This window comes from Egretta garzetta, unplaced genomic scaffold (genome assembly GCF_000687185.1).
Source record: "Egretta garzetta isolate BGI_Z169 unplaced genomic scaffold, ASM68718v1 scaffold8, whole genome shotgun sequence".
Lineage (NCBI taxonomy): Eukaryota > Metazoa > Chordata > Aves > Pelecaniformes > Ardeidae > Egretta > Egretta garzetta.
In genome coordinates this window covers 1,447,651-1,464,249 of record NW_009260407.1, presented here as the reverse complement: position 1 = coordinate 1,464,249, position 16,599 = coordinate 1,447,651, and the positions used below count along the sequence as shown (strand labels likewise).

The following is a 16,599-nucleotide window of genomic DNA, read 5'->3' as shown; positions in this document are numbered from 1 at the left end:
TGAGGGCCGGAGCTGCTCCGCCACGGGCCTCTGCCAGCCGCGCGGGTTCCGGGGGGGCGGCTAGATCTTCCCTCGCTGCCCTTGCGTGCGGCCGCCGAACGGCCGCGGGGTTTGCAGGTCTGCAAAGCCGTGGGGGTGGGGAGCGGTCGCTTAAAGCTGGAAGAGAAAAATCGCGTGAGCGGTGTGGAAGTTCCTCAGGGGCGTTTTGCATAGGCGTAAGGTCTTGATAAGTTTTGGAAGCTTGCTTCTGCAGCGTGTGTTGTTCCTAAACGTTAATTTGCTGCCTTTTACGGGGCAGAATTGCTTGTTCAGATGAAGTACATGCAGCGGTGGTGAGTACAGAGAGCTGAGCGGATTTTATTGGTGGTTTTCAGTGACTTAGGAAATACCCTTGTCAGCTGAACTGCTTTAAAAGTACTGTTTGTATCACTGATAATCTCGAGACCTCTCGCAGCATTCTTGTCTTGCAGATGCTTAAATTTACTTTTGTTCCTGTATTACCTAACTTAAAATTTTGCGGTTATTTTGATGTTTTTAATGCAGGTTTTCAAACTGTGTTCTGTAGTTGATTGGTAGTACTGTGTGGTGTAACTCTGCAAAATATAAAGGGATTTTGGGGTTTTGGTGCAGTGATAAATACCAGCATCCTGAAGTTCCGGCAGAGCTGTTGGCTTGAGTTACTGGGAGGGTGCATTGCTAAATTGAGAATATGCCTCCAGATCAGTGTGACAGCGTGAATTGTAAAGCTCAGTTAGTCCATCGTCCTCGTTACAAACAAATAAAGCAGGGTGCTGAGTCTCAAAAAGACAGCATATGAAAGTTGTGTTGTTATTTATTACGTTACCGTAGGTGGAGAATTTCAACTAGGGTCCTATTGGAAAACATATTTCACAACTTGAAATTTAGGACTTGATTACAAATGATGAAAGTCATGGTTGTTATTTAATACAGGTTTTGTCCTTTGTCTTCTTTTTCAAAGAGGTAGACAACTGATGGAACGTTCTGCTAGGAAAACTGTTCTTACAAGGTAGTTTGCTCAGATTAGACTGAGATCCATACAAAAAAATCTGTCAATCAACAGTGACTGGGAACACTTGAGAACTCCTGAATGATTGATTGAGGTAACTCAGAAGAAACATTTATCTAAAAAGATGGTACGGGGCAGGGAGGACTTCTTACTACAAAAAGCTGTTAACTGTTTGGGTTGACATGAGGAAATGCAAGATCATGACAGTTTGATACTGTGCCCTAAACCAGTTTCTTTATTGCCAACGGTCTGTGATGAATCATTGCAGTTAATAGGTCTGTGGTAGGCAAGTGGGCATAAGAGGGGGAAAACAAGGAAAGAGAAGAAAAGGGGAAGGGAGTGCTGTCGTTTGGTGTCACAATCTTGCCACTCAACGGTAAGCTGTTTTCAGGGCAGCAAAGGATGAGAAAGGGGGGGGGGAAAGCCACTGAATTCTTACGGGGCAGACACAAATACCAGTAATATTTACAGGACTATGAAGTGGTTTGTGAAAATCTTGCAGGTGAAAAAGTGTATGGGGAATTTTGGGGCTGCTTAATTTTTTGTGTGTATATAGGAAAGATGGATGATGCCGGCTCTTTCACAGTGACATGGGGTGGTTTGTAGGATAGCAGCTGCTAGCAAGAGGGAGAAAGAAAGAGTAACAGAAAAGGAGAATTGTTCAACTTTATCCCTTGCAGATTGAGCGGTAGTTGTAAGGAGTGTTTGGAGGGTGCAGAAGTACAGATGTGAAAGCTTGACAGCTGTGTTTACATGTACAGTAAAACATAAAGACTGTGTCCTTCAGGGGAGGAACAGAAAATAGATTGTCTTCTAAGGGCTGGTCTGAACTCGATAAATTGGTACCATTTTATCAGTATTGTTCACCTGAAGAACATTTCTCTCTTGGATGCAATTACAACATTGATATTGGACGCTCATGTAGATAACCACTTTGCAGAGTAGGACAGTCTGAGTTGATAGAGGTGGCTTTTATCAACTAAAAAAAGCTGCATACAGAGGGCTTTTACCCTTAAAATAACAGCTTTTATCCTGGTGCCCCCTTTATAAGCAGCAGGAGTGACGACTGGTAAGACATCAAGGCTTCTCTAGATGTGTTTGAGGGTGGTGCTGTCTCATGTTACGCTGTTTACCTTCCCAGGGACTTTTCAGTGGTTACTGACAGTTAATTATAACTTAACCCCCCCTATTTTTGTGTTGTATTTTGTGAGTGAAACCTTTGCAGTTTTTTGCTTCTTTAAGATTTGGTCTAGTGCTTTTTTTCCCCTAAGCTTCTCCATTTCTATTTAGGCCTCGGAAGGAAAGCGTTAGGACTTTACATTTTGCAGTCAGTTCTGTTAAGCAGCTATGGAAATAGAAAAGGAGCACGTCTATGTTAACCCAACAGGTAAGTAATATATTCAATATTTTTTTTACTTAAAATTGCTTAGCTGACCTGAAGTGTTCTCTGTAGAAAAATTGTTACCTGTTAATTTTTTCAACAGTACTGCTTTAAAAAGTCTTTCATCAAAAATTTACAGAATAGTTCTTTCAAGTGTATGTCATAGTATCCTTCTTGATTACATTTATTTCAAAATTTGTTAAAATCGTAAAGTTAACATTTCTTTAACTTACTAAATAATAGTGACTCTGGACTCCTTACCATCTGACTTCCAGTAGTGTTGGTGAAGAAAAGAGCAAGTTCAAAAGTAAGATGTGTAGGTGCGTTTGAGAGGTACAACTTCTGGGTTTATGGAGCTGTTTAGCTTAAAATTAGAGGAAGCAAATGATGAAGGGCTTGACTGGAAGTGAGCTGGCATGGGAGAACTTTACTGAATACATGTTAGAGACTGCCCTGAAATTGACTGTTTTGTCCATATCATGAACATGTTTTATGATGCTCTGTCAAGTTAACACAGTTTCATGTTGTTTTCTGAGTCTTCCATAGGTTGTGATGGTCTGCACTGACCTTTTTCTACCAAAGATTTTTTTGTAGGTTTTAAAAGTTTTTCAGAAAAATACCATATCTATGTTAGGATGGTATGTAATGCAGTTGAAGTGGCAACATGCTCCATATGACCTCTTATTTTAAACTAGAATCAGTTTAATGTAGAAGACATGTTGCTTTTCAGCATTTTAGAATTGTATTTGGATAATAGGTGGGAAACTGCTAGGTATCTAACTTGACCTAAAGTGGTCAAATGAAATTTGTGTGTTGGTAAGCACTTTCTGAATGCTTTGTTAATTAAGGTAGCACCATAAAAGCACAGATTTTAAGTGTGCCCGCTAGGTAGGTAAGGGTAGTAAGATCAATTTGGATAACTTTTTAATATATAGTAATCAAAGTCTTAAAGTTTATAGAACACTGTTATTGCTTATGTATGTGTATGTTATACAGTGTAAAAATTAGAAGCTGAAAGGAATAACTGCATCATTTTGTATGCTCTTTTTATAAAAACTGTTTTATTTTAGAAAATTATTGAAAATTAGTATATCTGTTTAACCTATTTTTGCAGCCTGACTAGGTGACTAATAGTGGAGGGCTGGTTGGTTTTAGTGTTATGGAGAAAGAGGTTGCAGCTGGAAGCGATAGTGTTATATAAAAAAGTAGTTTAGTAATGATTACGGTGAGAAATACTACATCTTAGGGGTTGGATGTTTCCTGTGGAGGATTTCCTTTAGTCTCGAACCTGAGATGAGGCTTGTGTAAGGAGGTTGGACTGTAGCCTTCCCTTTTATCCTTAGTCATCAGATTCAGGAGTGACTTGTGTTAATTGTTGGCCATTTTCTTTGGAAACTGAGAAAGAAGTAGGTGGTCATTGAAGAGTTTAGTTCCTGGACAGCCAGACTGCAGGTCTAAACTGGAGAAAGTCGTGGGAGAGTGGGCATGAAGAAGAATTTAAATTCAGTTGTTTGAGCTGAGCTGGTTGTGCTGATGGGGTCTCCCTGGGGAATGAGAGGAAGGAAACCTGTTCTGTTTGGTTTTGCTCTCCCCCCCCCCGCTAGCTTTATGCAAATCTCATTGTTTTATTAAAATACTAGACACACTGAGAAAGCTTGTTGTGGGAATCTTTTCCTGCACATGATGCATGCTTTTCTTTTTTAGCTTGCTGCAAGCATAAAAGGAATGCTTTTGTGGGAGTGATGAGTAGAAAGATGAAGCTTAGACGGGAATGGCTGCATTACTGTTCAGCTATAGCATTCACATCTGTGAACACTAGTATCTAAATGTTATTCCTTTGATCGTGAAGGAGGCAGTTGCATCAAACTTTCTTAATTTTGTAGTGTAGTGTCCTCTTTGATATGGGTAAATACTTTGAGGTTGTAAATGTTTTATTAGTGCACTTTGCTTTCAAAACAGTTTTTCATGAACCTGTTTTGAATTGAAAAACTACAGTTCTGAGAAGTATTGCCAAATGAATGTTGCTAATTAGAAGGTATTGGAAAGGTGAAGTAATACATTCAGCTAAGTTCAAATACAGATTTAAAATACTCTTCATATTCTGGGTTATGGGAGTGAACTTCTCCGTAAAGCAAGCTTGGCACAGCTTGAAAAGTAGCTGCTTCTGTGTGCCACCTCATTGCCCTTCCTCGGGTTTGGGGTACAGGTTGTATCTTTAGGACTCTACTGAATCCTCAAGAAGAGAAGGGCTATGTAACACACCCTTTGTATGTTTTCTCCAATTTGCAAGGACTCCCAGCATACTAACTGGAATGTAAAATAGGTCCCCAGATGTTTTGTTCTATCTTGATGGGTTAAAGGGAAGAAGAAATGATGAAGGCTTTTGCTCTTAATGCTCTCAATAAGACATTCTGCTGAACTGTGCAGCTCGGGTAGGGGACATCCTGACTTTGTGAAATAAAAGACTTTAGATCCAAATTTTAAATGTGCATTAACTTCCCAAAAGAGTGAAATTATTGCACCTCTCAGGGCTCAAGCATTTACAGATCCTTAAGTTGTGAGAGGGTTTTTTGTGGGGTATGATACAGAGCTAGTTACCTATTATATATGATTGTGCTGGGGAATAAACCGTGGCCATTTTACAAACAGCCTTGGCAGAAGCCACAGTGAGGGGCAATCCATAGATTTTTCTCCAATAGAGAAGAAGAGAGATCACACAGTCTTAAAAGATTTTATTCTATGAATCTTCATTACTTAACTCCCCAGGCCTTATATTAAACGGTGCTTTTTTCCCCCGTAACTTTAAGAACAAAAAAATGAGTGGTTTTGGTTTTGTATTCTTTTAAGTCCAAGTCTTTGCTTTTCCAGCTGCTGAGCTGTTTGGAGTTCCTTGAATTATGGGAATGTTAGCTGATGATTTAGGAAATTAATTTCATATTGGTGACTAACCTGTTAACATTAGTGAGTTCTTACAGAATTTACTGTATTGGCAGTTGTGTTTCTAAATCAAGAGGTGAGTGGGTGGAGTGAGAACTAGGCACTTAGATCTTAATGCACTGAGGAGTTCTGATAGTTTTTGTTTAACAAGGGTGGGGTTTTCTGTGGTTTACCTGTTTATAAATGGTTTATTCATTTGCTTTCCAACTCTTGACATATGCTCTGTTTAGATTGTGGATAGTTTGTTCAGAGGAATAAGGAACTCCTTATTACTGTGATGTGTAGTCATATTCTAAAGCCAACATCATTTGCCTTAATGCTGTTGGAAATAAGAGTTCTATTTAATGCTGTAATCCTCTTTAAATGCAACGTGTCTTGTTGTTTTAACATAAAACTGTTTAAAACTAGAAGAGATTTTTTTCTTTCTCTGTCTTCTTTTTTTAGAGCTTGAGAATCTAAGTGATGCTCCATTTTCCGGTGATGAAGAAAATGGTGGGTCTGAGGAACGGAAGACTGAAATCAATGGAAATTGGATTCCTGCAACTTCAATTACTGAAGCCAAAATAAATGCTAAAGCAAAGAGACGGTTGAGGAAAAATTCTTCTAGAGATTCTGGGAGAGGAGACTCTGTGAGTGACAATGGAGAGACACTGAAGACTGGAGTTGTTGTACCAACGAGCCCAAAGGGGAAACTCCTGGACAGGCGATCCCGGTCTGGAAAGGGAAGGGGTCTACCAAAGAAAGGTTGGTGTAGCTTAGTGAAGAGAGTAGCATGATAAAGATTCTGCCCAAAACATTGTAATGCTATTTCTACTGGGAATCGTTTTCATAAGCCACAGTCTCTGTGCAGGCATTTAGTTCTTTATGTTAGATAGTAGGTGGCAATAGGAGCTAATAGGAGGTGGCATTCTTATCAGGAAATTTTATGTGCGTATCATCAATTAACTTCTGTCTTTAAGGTAAGTACCTTTTCTTAGCAAATTTAATACACAAATTTGAACTGTTGGTGGTTCACAGGACTGTTAATAATGCAAACTTAAAGCACGGTTATTTGAATGTACAGTTTCAACCTTCAGTAATTCTTGTGCAGTTTCATACTGCTTCTAGTATCTTACTGGAAAGTGATGAAAAGACTGGTTGCTAAAGCAGGAACGTGTTGTACAAACACACCCTTTTCAGCATATATTGCTAGTCAGGAGGTGGGCACAAGCAGTGATACTCTTAAGTGAAAGAATGTTGGGTTGAACTTGAAAGTATTCTGTGTAAACTGGTGGTCCTTGCTTACTATCCCATGTTTTGCCAGGTGGAGCAGGTGGTAAAGGAGTTTGGGGAACACCAGGTCAAGTGTATGATGTGGAAGAAGTAGATATTAAGGATCCAAATTACGATGATGACCAGGTAAGCAAACAATCTCTTTGCAGTGTTGGTTTTTATTTCCTTCATTGATTTCAATTGCCATGATGCTTATATTAATGAAAGTTTGACCTTTGTGAGTTACGTGAATGTCAGCCTGGCGTACTAAATGCTCATTTTTATGTTCAGGAATGGACTATTGGCTAGCTAAAGACAACTGGTGTAGAATTGTCGCAGTCTTAACACTTACAAATCTTATCCCACGAGCTCTCTTTCTGTGCCTGACTAGGCAGCACCCTTTTCCCAGGTGTGTTCTTTCGCTGCTGGTGCTCATGGAGGTGGATGTTGCAATGCTGCTCTGTATTGCAAATGGGTACGGTGTTACAAACGCAACACAGATGTTTTCAAGTTGGGAGTTTAATCTGGGACAGTATCGTTTTTTAGATTTTTCTCTTCCCTGTATTCCTAATCCTCCCAATGTATTGTATGTACTTGGTATAAACACTTCAAACTAGTGCAAAGTGGATAGCCTGGATATTTTGTTTGCATGTATTTATTTAGGGTATGTTGTGGCAGATTGTACCTTACCGCCATACTATCAAAGGTGGGGCAAAAAAAAGTACAAGCTCATTGGGCAAAGGGCAATTTATAACGTTAAATTGCTGAGGAAAGGAAACACTGATTACAGATTACTGAAGTCTCTGAGATCGATACAATTGTGAGACCGTAAGTAAATTCTGTATTACATAAGCAGAGTGATAGTGGTGTCCTTTGAGCAGAGGCTGTTTGTTGTAGCCATAGCTGCTGAGAGGATGGTTCCTGGTAATACCAAAGCCGCCTTCCAGTATCAATTTTTTCCTTGCAATTCAACACTTTACATTAGCAGAGATATCTATTAAAGATGAAGCTGATGAGTGCATAAAAGCAAGTTTAATGAAGAATGAATATTCCATGGAACTTCAGTATGCTTAGCTTTTCTAAGGTTGAAAACTGAGACTGATGTGATGAAGGGTAGGCTTTGGGACTTCTGCTATACTTCTTGATCACAGAAAGCTTCTTTTCAATAAGCCTTAGTTAGAAGACTTCTTTGTTCAGATTTCTGTGATCTGAGTGTTACTTCTGTAGTCCATGAGGGATAGGGAGCTGAATTACGGTGGGGAGACCTGTTGTGCTGGAACTCTGCAGGACCAGGTTATACAGGAGGCAGTTGCTATGTGATTCTTTTTTCCCCCTTAGGGAATGTCTTAGCTCACAAACATTCTGAAAATGCCTTTTCTCTAATTTGTACATGCTATTGCCTGTCTGGTCCCACAGTCACTAAGGAAGAGGGGAAAACAGGCAGGCTTGCTGTCAGGGACTGGAGTGCCACTTGCAGGGAAAGATGCTGAAAGCTAAATCTTGTGCTGTGGCACAGCTAACTCTGCTGGGCTGGGACAGGAGTTTCTGTTGCTCTCCCATCTGTACATAGGCACTTGATCTCTGCTCATCTGGTATCAGCAGAATCCTAGGAACAGACTTTGGAGTGTTTACCATCGTTTAACAGTAAATTCAGCCTTTCAGTTGACTTCAGCTAACAGTAAACTCAAAATAAAAGCAGCATGACGTTTAGCCAGCATTGTCCACACTTCAGTGGTAGAGACATAATCTGATGTTTTCTGGCAGAATACTGACTACCAAGACTAAAGCATTAAGGATTTAGAAGATAGATTTTGATGCTGTTAGCACTGCATAAGATGTAAGAAGAGGCAGTACTGTTTACAAAAAGGTATATGCTTTTGTTGTTGTATTTTGAAATAGGAGAACTGCGTCTATGAAACAGTAGTTTTACCTCTGGATGAAAGAGCATTTGAAAAAACTTTAACTCCAATCATACAGGAATATTTTGAACATGGAGATACTAACGAAGTTTCGGTATGTCGCATACCTTTTCACTACTTTATTTTAGGGGGCAAACCTGTAGCACACAAGGGAATCCAACTGCTAGCTATAAATGAGTATATAGAGATGCTGGCAAGAAATGTGCAGTAAGAATACCCGAGCAGTTATATTCATTACATGAGCAGAAGCATATATATAAATATAAGCACATGAGTATTTTTATATTTGTAAAATATAATATATATTTATATAATAAGAATTATGACATTTTAATCTGTTTGTTTTTCAAATCTTGTTTAGGAGATGCTGAAGGATTTAAACCTTGGTGAAATGAAATACAGTGTGCCGGTGCTGGCTGTTTCCTTGGCATTAGAGGGGAAAGCTAGTCACAGGGAAATGACATCTAAGCTTATCTCTGACCTTTGCGGGACGGTAGTAAGCAAAACTGATGTGGAAAAATCGTTTGATAGACTGCTTAAGGAGCTACCTGAATTGGTGTTGGATTCTCCTAGGGCGCCACAGGTATATTTGTAAAGTTTTATGCTAGTAGTCAAAAGCTTTTTCTTCTAAATTGTGGTTAAAATTGATCAAGTAAACTGAAATGGACTGTATTTTGAAAAATACCCATGGATTTTACTGTCTGTAATCCCTACCAATTTCCCAGCCCTTTGAGATGGCTCATTTAAATAAAATCTGAAAACCAAGCGTGTTATAATTGTCTACTTAAAACTACTTTGAAATTCACATTTAATTAAAAATGCTTCTGTTTTGTTGCAGTTGGTGGGCCAGTTTATTGCTAGAGCTGTTGGAGATGGGATTCTAAGCAATACCTACATAGATGGCTACAAAGGCACTGTGGATTGCGTCCAAGCTCGGTAACTTTCTTGCTTTCTATACAGTTTTCTGTTCCAAATGCCAATGATGATGATCAGGAATTTAGGACTTCAGGATAAATCATATGGTTCTCTGTAACTTCTTATTTTTTAATTTAAAATGATAAAGAAACCCACAAAGTCTGCAATGACAACAGCAACAAAATCCAGAATGACTCAAGTCAGAGGAGAAATACTGAAAGTGCCTGAAAAAGTATTAATACATTTGAGTTTGGTTTGTCAGGTTTGTTGTCCAGCTTATGTTTTGAGGGTGGAAAAAAAAAATGAGCTGAAACAAGAAGCAATTATAGAAGGTTTTGCCTTTAGAAAAAGCTTTAATGACTAAATATAGCATTGGGACAGCTGCTGTAAATATGTTGTGAAATACACAAGGGATTAACTGTTTTGCCTTATAAAGGTTTGAAGCTTGTGCAGTGCTTTCCCAGAGTTTCTCTGTAATGTTTTATTCATCAAGAAGTAGAACTGTTTTCCACGTCAGGTGAGAAGTTTGAAGGAACAATCTCTTGACAAAGAGGGACATTTTAATAACTAGTGACGTTTTATTATTTTTCCCCTATAAGTGTATGTTTCAGGCTTGATAGGAGGTGCTAAACTCTTGTAGTTTCTAAAAGCTCCGTTTGTAATGATTGGGTACTTACAGAAGGCAGGCAAATGCTTAGCTGCCTAACTTGGTTCAAATTATGAAAATTCTGTCAGTTATACAAATGTCTCCTGTGGTTTGAAAGATTGTAGCCTGCAATACTGCACATCTGGGATGCTTTGCTGCCTTTGCTATTTCTTGGCCAGTCTTCTCTGCTCGTTAAGTCTTGGTGAATAGAGTTACTGTTATTGGCTAGCCCCCCATATGAGGATTGGGATAACTGTTCCTCCTTTAGCTGGATGATGCTTAATTGGATCTGAGACTTCTTTTTTTTTTTCCCCTTACTTCCTTTTTCATTCTTTTCTCAATGACCTGGCAAGCTTCCCTAGTTGACGCCATCTTTTTGCAAGTACATATTTGCCTTCTGAAGTGTTTTGGCTAAAATTCTCAAGGTTTGATAAATCTTCAGATGCAAATGGAAAATAATAATTCAGTAGACAAGCTGTTCTTCAGTGCGGAAGCAACTCAAGCCTCTTTTGTTTGAGATAGACATGCCAAGCTGCATTTTTGGAGGAGCCCGGATACAGTCCATCTTGGCATAAGAAAACACTAAGTTTGTTCTTGTGAGGATGCTTCGGGTTCTGCATTGATGATTCAGATCTGTCCCAAGCATGGTATAACCTAAAGTGTAAAGGTGGCAGAAGGAGAAGGTGGGGAAGCTTGCTGGCTTCTTGATCCGGATGTCCCCATGGAGTTGCTAACCCTGACCTCTTCCCAGGGATCTGGTCACTTTGCCTGAAGAGGAATGGCAGTGAGGGAAGTTACAGATGCCTTTTAATGAAGTTCTGTAATAACTTTTTAAAATACTAACTTTGCTTTCTAGAGCTGCGCTGGACCGGGCTACTGTGTTGCTGAGTATGACAAAGGGTGGAAAGCGTATAGACAACGTGTGGGGGTCAGGAGGTGGCCAGCAGTCTGTGAAGCACCTTGTTAAAGAGGTAACTGACTTCTACAAAGGTCGTCTTCTCTCTAAGCTTATGTAGTTTGGGATGGAGGGAAGAAATACGTATATCCTGTATCAAAATAATGTCTTGTGTGGGTTTTTTTTATATAATATATACATAAAGTAGTTTTTAAAAACTGATGTAGATAATTTTGTTGATTTTGTAGTATTTGTCAGTGGTGGGAATATGATAGTACAATATTCTGTATTGCAAGTATAAGTTTATTTTTGCTTTAAGCAAAACTTCTAAGCACTTAGCTTTTTAAGAGCTTACAATATAAACTGGTGCAGTAGTTAGAATAGCCAAGATGAAACTGGCTAACCTAGATAAACTGTTATTATTTTTGGCATCACTGATTAAAAGGACAGTAATAACTGAAAAAAGAGAGAGGAATAAACAGGAATGTTTAGAGATCTGTGCTATGAAGTAGGCAGGTTTAAAGGAAAAGGTCATGCTATAATTTCTAAGCTGTGAGTGTAACAGGTGACAGAAGGAGGAGTTCAGGGGAGAAGATAAACGTAATTGTACCCATATTGATTTTTTATGGTGATACGCATCTTAGAAAGCAGTGGTTTGGGTGCTTGTGTGTATTAACGCTATAGACAGGTATTTGGCTTGCACTGTGTTTCAGGTCGCTGATAACGTCTCAATTTAATTAACATTTATAAAAACACTAGCAGCAAGTTTCAGGAACTAACTTGCTGCTGGGTTGATCACAGATTATCAAAACAGTTGACAGCTTTTAAATTTTATAACTAATTAGTGTTGGGCTTTTTGTTTGTTTTAAAATTCAATAGATTGATATGTTGCTGAAAGAGTATTTGCTTTCCGGAGACGTACTGGAAGCTGAACGTTGCCTTCAGGAACTGGAAGTACCCCACTTTCACCATGAACTTGTGTATGAAGTAAGGAGAAATCAAGAGTCCCTTTATTGTCAGTAATGCCAACAGGTTTGGTTTTGTTTTGATGTGGGCATGCAAATAACACAACTGGAATCTGAAGCTCAAGTTGCAAGTTCTGATGTTACTTGAATAACTAAATTGTTTCATGTAAAGTTAATGGTTTGTGTGCTTGTTTGTGCACAACGTGCAACAAGTAAGCAGCTGCTAACTCTGAGAAGGTCCAGAATTAAGTTTTGTTTCTTGGGTAAATACCTGAATTCAGATTATTACAGATTCCTGAGAAAGCAGAGCTCAATTTATTTTCTGCTGAGGAATAGCAGCAAAAAAACATGCTTTGTTTTGGTGTTTATTTCCTTTTAGTTTCAGGCTTCTGTGTATTCTAGTGGGTGTTACCTGTTTTTGTTAAGTTATAGAGCTTCCTTTTCAGGGTGGAATTGTTCCATCTAGCACATTTGTAATAGCTCTGAGATACTTCAGAACCAAACTGTGAGAGAAAAATCATCTTTGCTGTAGTGGGGGGTGTTCCCATTTGTACTCTTTTTATCTGCCAAATTGGGAAATGGTTGTTTACCAATAAATCTGAACACCCACCATCTAAAAAAATTTCAGTAAATGGACTCCTTTTAGAAAATTCCTTCAAGCTAGAAAACCAGAATCCTTTTAGTTGATGGGGGTTGTCGAGATTTGTAGATTTTAAACTTCTAAGTTCTTCTGAAATCACAGATACAAAATAATGACAGATACAAAATTAATTGCCATCTGCACTGCAGCAACCATATGGATATAACCATGTCTCTCTCAAACCAGAGCCAGAAAGGCAATGCTTTTCACTCTGTCTAGTCCTTTCTATTTTTTCATACCTTTTATCCTTATCCAAATAACTTTTCATCAGTTGTTCTTTTCAAATAATAGTAACATACTGAAGTTGTGAGTGCACGTAAGAAATAGACTTGTCTCCCCAGAAAACACATCATAATGCATTCACTCCTTTTCACACCTCATATGCTTACACAACATGTGCTTGAACCTCTGTTTTCTTTTTAATTAAAGCACTTGCATGATTTGTTTTTAGGCCATTGTGATGGTTTTGGAGTCAACTGGAGAAAAGACCTTTAAAATGATACTGGATTTGCTGAAGTCTCTCTGGAGGTCTTCTGTCATTACTGTGGACCAAATGAAAAGAGTAAGTGTGGCATTTAGAGAATTTTGGGTAAGGTCTTCCAAAATTTGTATAGTTTCTACCTTCTTTTAAGTACTATTTGTAGTCTGTTGCTGACTGCTACTCTTCCTTTAAATTCTCCATGGTCATTCTGTATCCCATACAAATGATCTCTGATGTGTGTATAAGGTTTGTCATGTACTGGAAGAAGTACAAATGCATTCCGAGCAGCAGTTCTCTGTACAAAATACTTGAAGGTACAGGTATTTGAAGGTATAGGTGCGAGGTACAGAATATTTGAATCTTCAAAGATTTCCAACTGTTTTTATGCAATTAAATGGTTAAAACTAATAATATAAAATGCTGCAATATGGCTTCATTTTTCTTAAATATAGTTTTTCTTTTTATGCAGTAGTTCTTCATAATTGAAGAGCAGTAAGAAGCCACTTAATTACAAGTGTCAATTAGAACAGTATATAGCAGCTAGTATCTTATACAGTTGGGATCATCCATGGCTTTGCTTCTAGGTACGAATGTTGGACAGCTCTTCTGTCCCAGGGCAAACTGGGTACCACATAAAGACTTGTGTCAACATTTACCCAGCCATACTGCTGGTGGGAAGTGATGAAGTCACCTCTGGTTGTCACCAGTGTTTCCCTTACTGCATAAACTGTGTTGGTGGAGATTTGTGGCCGCGTTTTGTTCATTTACATGGAAGAATAATTAAGTTTTCTTCCTTTTGTTACTACCCATGCGATAGCAGCCAGGCTAACATGCACACTCTGTACTGTCTGGATTTCTGGCTTCTGAAGAAGTTAAAAATTCAGCTGGTGTTTTGATGTGGATTGGTGGTTGTGTAATACCATGGTATTGGCTGGTGTTACACCTTGCTTTTCCACTGATGTGCAGCTGCTCTGCTTTGGGTTTGTTGAAGCTGCCCATAGTATACATGAAACCATACTGAAAAATAAATCCTCTGAGTGCAAAAGGGTATTTAAAAAAAAAAAAGTAATAGAATAACCAGATCATTATTTGAATTCTTACATTGCAGGGTTATGAAAGAGTTTACTCTGAGATCCCAGATATTAACCTGGATGTGCCACACTCCTATTCTGTGCTTGAGCGGTTTGTAGAGGAATGCTTTCAGGCTGGAATAGTCTCCAAACCACTGAGAGACCTCTGTCCTTCAAGGTACTGTTGCATGGTTGCTAGGTGAAGGCACTGCATTTTGTCCCCGCTGTAGGTAACAGAAAGCAGGGTCTTATGACCAGAGCATTACAGATTGGAACTGGAAGCTATGGAGGATGAAGGAACAGAGGGTTTGACTGGTAAAAAGATTACTAAGAAGTTGCACTGATGTGAAACCTGTTACGTGGAGGCTGGGATAAATACTGGAGGAAAGTAAGCCTCCGGCGAGTCCCAGGCAGCACAGCATGCCTGTGTGCTCTGCAGAGGGTGAAGGCCTGCCTCTCCTCTCTTTTCCCGATTTGCTTGTTAGAGATCAGTGCAGTACTGAGATGGGAGATTCAGGCATCACAATGATCCATGTAGGTGACAGTGGGGAGGGGGGGAAAAAAAAATTGCTTAAAAATGGTTTAAGCATACCAAAGGGCATGAAGACGAGACAGCCAATTACAACATTTATGTGTTAAGTTCTACACACCTGATCCCTTTGTATCTGTCTGTCATGTGGTTTATATACTGCTTTTGGTTTGTTACTGTTTATTCACAGCATAAATAATGCTGTTTGAACTGCAGCTGATCAGTATTCTGTTCTCGCCTTACTGGTCGCAATACAATTAATAAGTTTCATTTCCTGTGGGGAATATGTGCAAATTTTTAAATATGTTAAAACTATTACTCACAATTCTATGCATTGGGAATACTATTAATTAGACAGATCTTTCCCAGTTTGGGTGTTTTATTAGGCTGCTTAAACCATCTTGACAGCTTGTGATGAATTTGGATTTTGAAATGTTAAGTGTCTTTATCAGAAACAGCCTCCATTTGTGGACTTGAGACTTAAAACTGGGTTTGCGTGTATCTTGGTATCAAATGCTTTGCAGGTTTGGGGTGTGGGAGGGTTGAAGTCATCACTGCCACAAAAGCTTCATTATACTTCTGTTACCATTAATATGTTGAGAGGCATTTTGGGCTTACATACTTCAGTTTTGGGTAGAAAATCACCATTCCTAGGCTTTCAAACTAGGATCTTTTACAAGTGTGAACATTAAAAGGTGAGCAAAGTAGAAAGCACTTGAGAATGCAAGTTTTGAAAAGCTTCTTGCAAATAAACCTGGATGGAAGGTTCAGATGGGTTTTAAGCAATTTATCAGCAATCAAGAACGTCAGCTGATCTTGCTGAACTTGCACACCTTGTATTTGACTCCCAAGACCAAGAGAAGATCCTTCTCAGCGATAAGTAAGAAAAAACAAGCGGTGCTGCTTTGAATTACTGAAGCGATAACTTTCTACTTTCTACTTACAGGGGCAGAAAGCGTTTTGTGAGTGAAGGAGATGGAGGTCGTCTTAAGCTGGAAAGCTACTGACTGTGAGAGCCAGCTCCTGAAGCCTTAAAAGTTTAAAGGGAAAAATAGATAAGATACCTATATATATACAAACACGCATGCTTTTTTGTTGTGTGTATGTATATATGTATACACATATATGCCAAGATTTTAAAAGTTGCTTAGCACAGTTCGTATTTTTTTAAAAGCACATGTTTTGGGTACAAATCTTTTTTTTTTAAATAGTTTTATAAATTTCAGAAATAAAACTTTCTTTGGGCATATAGTAGAACCAACTGGCCACTCTGCTGTGGTGGTGCCTTCAAATAAGCTATATTTTTAAGTGCCATATGTTATGACCTAATCATTCCATGTTTGCATCGGTGTCTTGACTGCCGCTCTTTCTTTCAAGGACAGTGTTGTCATCATAAAATCACTGGTTTATACAAAGCTTTATAGAAGGGTCAAGTTAAGCTGCTATGATCCCATTTCCATTGCTGCTGAAGAAATACTGTGCTTTGGGAGGAAAAATAGCTGTTTCTTTGTTTTAAAGAGCCCAAGAAAATGGAGTTGGGTCATAAGATTAATTCAGCTGTTCCAGGGGAGAACACTGGTTGGTTTTAGCCCCCATGTACCAAACTTTTTTTTTTTTCTCTATGTAACTGGAAAAGTGAAAAATTCTGATAAAACATAGTAAAAATATTTTTTTGTGAAACTCTCCCTTCTGCCTCTTTTTTTTTTTTTTTAAAAAAAAAGAAATAGAACTAATTTAACTATGTTCCCTGAAGGCTCCGTCGGACGGGTGGGGCCGCCTACCTGCGGCCGGGCTCTGTCCCTGGCGGGGCGGGCCAGCCTGCAGACGCAGCGAGAGCGGGATTTCTACAGAAACACGCCAGACCGGGAGCCGCCCGCGCTCGCCGCCAGCTTTAATCCGCACGCTCCGTTACAAAGCGGGTACCTCGGGGGGCGCGGGGCGCC

General features: G+C 39.1%; 1 protein-coding gene and 1 long non-coding RNA gene across 4 annotated transcripts; one reads left to right on the top strand and one right to left on the bottom strand.

Annotated features, from left to right (window-relative positions):
* The first annotated feature begins 7 nt into the window (after nucleotides 1-7).
* PDCD4 (programmed cell death 4) lies at nucleotides 8-15,801 on the top strand. Of its 3 annotated transcripts, none has more exons than XM_035898958.1 (13): nucleotides 8-117; nucleotides 980-1,121; nucleotides 2,318-2,414; nucleotides 5,790-6,089; nucleotides 6,649-6,743; nucleotides 8,496-8,609; nucleotides 8,877-9,098; nucleotides 9,354-9,451; nucleotides 10,933-11,047; nucleotides 11,851-11,958; nucleotides 13,028-13,138; nucleotides 14,166-14,305; nucleotides 15,603-15,801. In XM_035898958.1, the coding sequence occupies exons 3-13, from the start codon at nucleotides 2,375-2,377 to the stop codon at nucleotides 15,661-15,663; spliced, it is 1,404 nt and encodes a 467-aa protein (XP_035754851.1). In that variant the 5' UTR covers nucleotides 8-117; nucleotides 980-1,121; nucleotides 2,318-2,374; the 3' UTR covers nucleotides 15,664-15,801. The 3 variants fall into 3 exon arrangements, with proteins under 3 accessions (XP_035754851.1, XP_035754850.1, XP_035754852.1); XM_035898957.1 differs by lacking the exon at nucleotides 8-117 and adding an exon at nucleotides 124-332; XM_035898959.1 differs by lacking the exons at nucleotides 8-117; nucleotides 980-1,121 and adding an exon at nucleotides 124-332.
* LOC118452779 lies at nucleotides 9,763-15,681 on the bottom strand. The gene is made up of 2 exons (XR_004842604.1): nucleotides 15,601-15,681; nucleotides 9,763-10,844 (listed from the first exon to the last, which is right to left on the bottom strand). It is a non-coding gene; the product is annotated as an uncharacterized LOC118452779 (long non-coding RNA).
* Nucleotides 15,802-16,599: the final 798 nt, after the last annotated feature.

Bases quoted from the DNA above. Each gene is read 5' to 3' on its own strand.
- PDCD4 (XM_035898958.1), top strand. From the start codon at position 2,375: ATGGAAATAGAAAAGGAGCACGTCTATGTTAACCCAACAG. The intron at 11,048-11,850 runs GTAACTGACTTC...AAAATTCAATAG, and splicing joins TGAAGCACCTTGTTAAAGAG to ATTGATATGTTGCTGAAAGA. The intron at 11,959-13,027 runs GTAAGGAGAAAT...ATTTGTTTTTAG, and splicing joins ACCATGAACTTGTGTATGAA to GCCATTGTGATGGTTTTGGA.